General features: G+C 41.3%; 1 protein-coding gene across 1 annotated transcript; it reads left to right on the top strand.

Annotated features, from left to right (window-relative positions):
• Window positions 1-441: 441 nt before the first annotated feature.
• On the top strand, window positions 442-6,880 carry azin1b (antizyme inhibitor 1b). The gene is made up of 11 exons (XM_020631652.3): window positions 442-626; window positions 1,445-1,588; window positions 2,232-2,428; window positions 2,676-2,849; window positions 3,098-3,270; window positions 3,477-3,690; window positions 3,805-3,879; window positions 4,068-4,233; window positions 4,486-4,595; window positions 5,088-5,293; window positions 5,388-6,880. The coding sequence occupies exons 3-11, from the start codon at window positions 2,327-2,329 to the stop codon at window positions 5,461-5,463; spliced, it is 1,296 nt and encodes a 431-aa protein (XP_020487308.2). The 5' UTR covers window positions 442-626; window positions 1,445-1,588; window positions 2,232-2,326; the 3' UTR covers window positions 5,464-6,880.

Below are 6,880 nucleotides of genomic sequence, written 5' to 3'. Positions count from 1 at the left end.
CCTACACATTTTTTTAATTTTTTAATTTTTCTCATTTACAACAGTCAAATTCTTTAAACAAATATTATTTTGTATTTGTTTGAAATGTGTTTTAGATTAACAATATAGGCCTAACTATTGATTTCCCCCCTCTCTTTAGCTGGAAGTGAGCCGTGTGTAAGTGTTTTTCTTGCCTCGTAATTGAGAGCAGCTGAAGTTGTACAAGTGTATCTGAATTATGTCATGTAAACAATCCCCGTGGAGGTCTTGAACAGGTTGACTGAAACGAGAGGCCATCTACGGAAAGTTTGTGGTTATGTAACGTCAGAACTTCAGTAGCCTGTGTGATATTCGGAAACGCATATTTGGTATGTTCTCAAAATGCGAAGAGCTCATTGGTGGAACTGAGCATTAGGTCCCACCCCCAAGGACCGTGGATTACCTTTTCCACTTCCCCTGCTCGGCTCCAGTAGTTCTCCACCCATCGGCCGACAGAGACGACGCAGTTCAACCAACACTCGTCCTTCATCTAACCATATGGCAACATCAGCCTTCTTTCTTTCTTTTATCGTTGTGCCCACTACTCTTTAAAAATTCCGCCGAAAAAGAGAAGACGATTTTCCCAAACATTCTGGCCGTTTTCTCACGTAAGTAAAGCACTTGGTTTGAGTTGGATCCAGCAGACGGATGTAACATGGCGGGCTGCTCTTTCTGCCTTCTTGCCGCACATGACAGACCGATTCATTGAGTTCTGTTTTTGACTAATCTTATGGTAAATTTAAAGAGGTGTTACCGAAGATGTGTCCCTGTCTCATTCTAGTGGTTATTTGTGTGTTGTATCAGTGCTGGTGGTTTGTTATGCTTTATTAACTAAATGCAGCTTCTTCCTCCGACGTGCTGTCGGCTCCAGCTCTCGCGTTAGCAGCGTGATTCCTCGCAATGGCGTTCACGGTGCTGGATGTGTCTGTGTTTTAATTTTAACGTGTTAATCTGTAATCTTAAAATACATTTGTGTCGTTAGGCTTTGGTGTTTTGTTTTGGTGACGCAGTGTGGTAATAGTTTATCTTGTCAATGAGTCAACTGTAATGACAATTCTGTTAAATATACACATGTCCCACCATGGAAACTCATAAGTGGTTTAAAAATAGGAAGCTGAGATAATGACTTTTTTTGAATAATGCGTTGATGTTTGTTGGGTTAAAAAATTAAGCCACGTGATTGTGAAGTGCCGCGAGAGTTTCTTTAACATATCGATTTGTGTCTGTTAAATTTTGACCAGTGACAGATGTGTTAAAACAGAGATTATAGAGGTCAACTTTGTAATAACAAGATAGTTGAATGACTGACAGGCCTTGCCACGGATTTTGAATTCATGTGACTCTCTGCTTGTGATCGACTAATGCTGCCTGTACTGTTCTTCTTTTCATGTTGTAATCTTATGTTGTGAATGTTTGTGTTCCCCAGGGCTCCCCTGTCTCTGCACAGGTGTATGAGCGCTCTCCAGAGGGCCTAGGGGCGGCTCTTTACCGGGAGCACTTTGACTTCAACGCTGAGCCGCCTTGGGATCCTAGCTGATAGCGGGACAGGTCCATCTCCTGACTTGTCCATGTGAGTGACTCAGAGTTTCTTGTACGCACACACACAAAAAAAAAAAAAAAAAAAAGCATGCTGGATTACGCATACACCTGTAGCAAAGTCCAAGATTGTTGTGTTCTTATAATTTATATTTAGCTCAAGGAGATTAGACGCTGGCTTGTGTTGGATTTTAAATGTTTTGATTTCATTGTTAAACTATGTTTAAGATAAGATATACTATTCATCCCAGCAGGGAAATGTAGGTGTTTCAGCATACATACACTGAATACATATATACATGCATATCCCACCCAAACAAAAAACATGAGCCCACAATACTTAGCCAGGATAAAAAAAAGTGGTATGGATGGTCCATGTGTATAAGTAGCTGTTACTCATAGATAACAGTACAAAATACTAGCTCTAGTTTATTTTTTAATGGTTTATTTTTGGGGTAAGTTGACATATTTATGTTTAGTACAATAAAGTGATAGGCTTCTTATCCTCATTTTGTTATGTTAACAAATACAAAATTATGTGTCAAAGGAAATGTGTGTTTGTCAAAGCTCAACAGCCCTTTTCTTGTAAATACATTTGCTGGGTTGAATTGCTGTGTAACAAGCAAATCATTGTAGTTATTTGTAGTAATGATGTTTATGGTTTTTATTTGTTCCAGTTTGTTGCATACCGGCAGGACCCATTGGCTCAGTCGTGACCCTTGACTTGATTATCCGATCTTTATGATTGTCGGCTTAGCGGAATACGGTTGAGATGAAAGGAATCGCTGACAAACCTAGCTTCATCATTGAACTCCTGGAGGGAGGAGTGACCCTTGAAGATGTTATTGACGGACACATCTGCCAACAGACTCTGGTCAGTTCTGCTTCCCATGCCTTAAGTAGCCTCAGTTAGCAGCTAAGAAAAAACCCCAAATGCTTCAGATGTCTGTAATTACCCCTGTTATCAGCCCATTAATCCATTTAATCAATTCGCTTGCTCTTGTTAATTTTTAAGACAGTTCTTGATATCAATATAGACATTAGAAATAATCCAGGATTTGATGGCTACATCTGTACGTGGAGATGATTTTTGTACTTAGTTCAGCCTCTTGTGTTTTCAGGTGGAGAAAAGTGCGTTTGTGGTGGGGGACCTTGGTGCCCTGATGCAGCAGCATGTGTGTTGGCAGAGTGTGGTGCCACAGCTGCAGCCCTACTACCCAGTCAAATGCAACAGCAGCCCTGCTATCATCGAGGTGCTGGCCTCCTTGGGCCTGGGCTTTGTTTGCACTAACAAGGTACACTTTAAACTTCACAGAACCAGCTTTACCTAGCTTTGTTCTATTTACAAAACGGCTTAGTGACATGTCCTCTTGGAATGCACTTGACATTTTGGGAGCAATTCCATTAAAAGCACTTATTTGATTAATAGTAAGCTGATGACTATTATCCTTTCAAATTATGAAAAACACCTGGTGCCAGTTTGATTGGGCGTTTAGACTGTGTTGTTATGAATTATGTAACGTGTGTGTCCTCTTTCCCACAGGCTGAGGTTAGCTTGGTGCTGGAGCACGGAGTATCACCAGACAACATCATTCTGTCAGGTGTTTGCAAGCAGGTGGCACACATCAAGCACGCTGCCAAAAATAACATCCAGCATCTTGTGTGCGAAAATGAGGCAGAGTTGTCCAAAATTTCCCGCCTGCACCCAAATGCAAAGTGAGTGTAGCAACTTAGCAAACATGATCTATCACATACTTTTCATTCCTTGTGCACTAGTTGAAACCTGAAGACTGTTTCAATGCAGTTCTTGTTTTGATGCAGAAGTACGCCCTTCTTCGATTCGGGGTGAAAATAAACTTTGTCAAAGAGAAGTGTTTGTTTCGTGTTTTGAGAACCTGGCTGATATTTGGATTTGTTTGTAGGTTGCTGCTGCAATTGAGCACCAAGGCCCACGCAGCTGAGACCAGCATGACCTTCGGTTTCTCTCTGAAAAGTTGTCGACACCTGCTGGAAGCAGCCAAGGAAATGGGGGTCCAAGTGGTTGGGGTTACTTTCAACATCCCCAGCTCCTGCCAAGACCTGCAGGAGGCCTACACACACGCGCTGTCAGACGCCCGCTGTGTGTTTGACATGGGGGTGAGTGTTATCTGGAAACTGTCTTTGAATTAGTTAAAATTGAATGCAAGTCAACTCTTAAGATTATTTGAGGCTAAAAACTGATTTTTTTTTTTTGTTGTTGCTTGTTTTCAGGCTGACCTGGGCTTCAACATGAACATCCTGGACATTGGAGGTGGATTTACTGGCTCAGAGTTTCAGCTTAAACAGGTGAACAGCTGCTGTATGATGAAGGACTTTAGAGCTGATTTTATTACTAGCAGTAGCTGGCCTATCTTCTAACAGCCGAAATCTTGCACGAGTTTCCTATCACTCCTAACATATAAAAGCTGAAGGTCATCTCTAAAATAATATAGCGGTAATGTGGAGTTTAGATTTTTGTCTTGGTGTGTTTTCAGGTTGAGTCTGCAGTCAGGCCGTTGCTGGATGCGTACTTCAGCCCTCTGTCTGGTGTTCATGTGTTGGCCCAGCCCGGCACCTTCTACGTGGCCTCAGCATTCAACTTGGCCGTTAATGTGATCGGCAAAAAGGTGGCGACCCCCCAATGGGATAATCTTCCTCAAAGTGAGTGACTTAATTCCTTCATGAGTTCTTTTTGTCTTCAGTAGATCAGTTAATATATCTCTAATACCATGAATAAGTGCATATCATTATATTCAGTCTGTGAAAATGCAGAAGAATTTGTCTTCACAATTCTTTTTTTTGTACAAGAGTATTACATAATAAAACAAACCTATCAGATCAAATCTCAGTTTTAGATAATACAGCATGTTCTGTATATCTGACATGATTTCCCTCTGTATTGACTTTACACAGGCGAGAACAATGAAGATACAGAGTTCCTGTACTACATGAATGAGGGTGTTTATGGCCCATTCAGCCACAAGCTACTGGGAAACACCATCACTGCCCCGTCTGTACACAAGGTTAGTAGGTCTCCACCCAAGGGAGTCAGCCCTATTCATGACTGAAAGAAGCATCTGATGGCAGCTCTTCACATGTGATAACAGGGGTCATGCATCGGGAGTATTTAGGTAGTAACTCATATTGCCCCATATGAAGACCCCACAATAAAGGATATCTAATCATAGTTTTCCCTGAGGTAGGGACAGTCAGAAAATATAAAGCAGACCCACAAATTGCTTCAGTTAGTGATGCAAAAGTTGGATCTTGGCACTACAGGTGTAGGTGGTATCCTTATGTCAATACATTGCTAGCAGCTAACTAAGTTTAGGTAGCTAGTTGGCTAAAACAAAAAGATATTTGTAAGCCACCACAAGACTACAGTTACAAGTGATGTTTCATCAGTTCTTTCCAAAGGTATCTCCCCTCAGTTGTAGACTTAAATCCTGTAGATAATGATCTCTCTTATTTTGAATGTTAAATGCCATTTTTAAACACACTCTTCCTCTCTGCAGCGCGTGTTGTGTGCTGAGGAGGCAGTGTTTCCCAGCAGCCTGTGGGGCCCATCACTGGACCAGCTCGACTGTGTGGTGGAGCACTGCCTGCTGCCTGAGCTCAGCGTGGGGGACTGGCTTCTCTTCTCTAACATGGGGGCGTGCAGCCTGGAGGAGTTAAGCTCCTCCCAGCTGCCCATCTATTACACTGTCTCCACCTGTGACTGGTGAGTTAGCATGTGAAAGTGTACCATTTGAGCGGATGTTGTAAGATAGAAGACTACAAAGAGAACTGTTCCTGATGCCTGTTGTCGTCCACAGGTACGTAATGCAGGAGGCCGGTGTGGCTCTGGACAGTGTCATGAAGAATTTCTCCATGGTACAGTTCGGTGCGTAACCATCCTCTGCTCCTGTCCCATATTGTATTAAACGGATCCTCCTCAGCTTCGGCTCTCGCCATGTGAGAAGAGGGGTCAGTGTGGTTTTTGGGACAGGGGGCTAAATGTGGTCAACATTCCAGCCACCTTGGAAAACGCAGTGTGTCTGATTAAATCTTCCAGGAATTTGACTTTTTTACCTCTCCAAATTGTTTCAAAATAGTTATTAAATACCTCATTGGTCTATAATCTAATCTGGAAGATAATCTTCTTGATTTTGCTCCTCCCTCCAATGGATATTTGTCAGCTTAAAGAACTCTAGCCCAAGCTCAAATGACATTATGCAACAAAATGGACGACTCGATGGAGATGGGATCCCTCAACGTGATTGAGGGGTTTTTGTTTCCTAAATCAAATCCACTTTACAAAATGTACAACTGATTCAAATCATGTTCTCTATTGATTACCTGTTGACAGTCGTGTAAATCATGTGTCTGATCAACTCACATTTCATTTGACTGAAGATGATTTTTGAACTGAATTAATGCTTCATGTGGATTCTGTACTTCAGACCCTTCACTTTGCATAGTTTAAACAAAAGTTAAGATAATGATGTAACCTCTTCCTTTAATTGCATCTCACCTCAATGCATTTTTATTTATTGGATTCAGATATAACTGGGGCATATTCAAAGCTCCATCTTTAAGTGTGTTTTGCCCAGGTGTTAAGCTGTGTCTAACAGTGTTTTTCTGATAAGATATTGATGTGTTTTTTAACGCTACATGGATATAAAGTGTGCTGTGATCTCCATTTGTGACCTCAGTGGTTTCCCTTTACTCAAAAGGCATGTTACACCCTGATGCACTCCTTGCCTCTAATAGAGAGCGGTCAATCTGTTTTCAAATGCACAAAATCTTTTGTAGGTTAAGAAAATACTGTAATATTTAACAATGCAGCCCTGTTTTTTCAGATCTCCACATTACTCTATTTGAAAAGGGGATTCATCCCTTTTCCGAGATCTGAAAAACCAGAGAAGAAGTGATTTTTGGAGAGTGCTCAAACATGAATGAACTTTATGTGGTTGATGTGGATGTCCCTGTCTGCGTCTCTCAAGTGAAAGACCTGCTAGTTGTACACAGACCTCTCTTGGGCAGTGCAAACAGAAAGCCAGACCTTTCCTCATGCCTCTTTGAAGTAACGGGGGAAATAATGCACAGTCTCATGTACAGCTTAATGTCTCATGTTTAATATTATTAAAGGTGACCTGACTTAACTGCAGTTTTTGAAGAATCCTGCCCTTGTGTGTTACAATTGAATAATGTATTGATTACTTGCTCGTCTAAGGCACTAATGGACCATAGCCTGTTTTTGACTGTAAATTGTGCTTGTTAAAGTGATGAAAGTGATTAATTTAATACATTTCTGACTTAAATCATG

The sequence above is a fragment of the Labrus bergylta genome, chromosome 19, assembly GCF_963930695.1.
Source record: "Labrus bergylta chromosome 19, fLabBer1.1, whole genome shotgun sequence".
Taxonomy (NCBI): Eukaryota; Metazoa; Chordata; class Actinopteri; order Labriformes; family Labridae; genus Labrus; species Labrus bergylta.
Note: the sequence above shows the minus strand (reverse complement) of the source record. Positions and strands in the feature narration are given on the sequence as shown.

What these genes read in the sequence shown, in the direction of transcription:
- azin1b (XM_020631652.3), top strand. Translation starts at nt 2,327, where the DNA reads ATGAAAGGAATCGCTGACAAACCTAGCTTCATCATTGAACTCCTGGAG. An exon ending in CGCCTGCACCCAAATGCAAA is followed by an intron (nt 3,271 to 3,476) that starts GTGAGTGTAGCA and finishes ATTTGTTTGTAG; the next exon opens with GTTGCTGCTGCAATTGAGCA. An exon ending in GCTGTGTGTTTGACATGGGG is followed by an intron (nt 3,691 to 3,804) that starts GTGAGTGTTATC and finishes GCTTGTTTTCAG; the next exon opens with GCTGACCTGGGCTTCAACAT.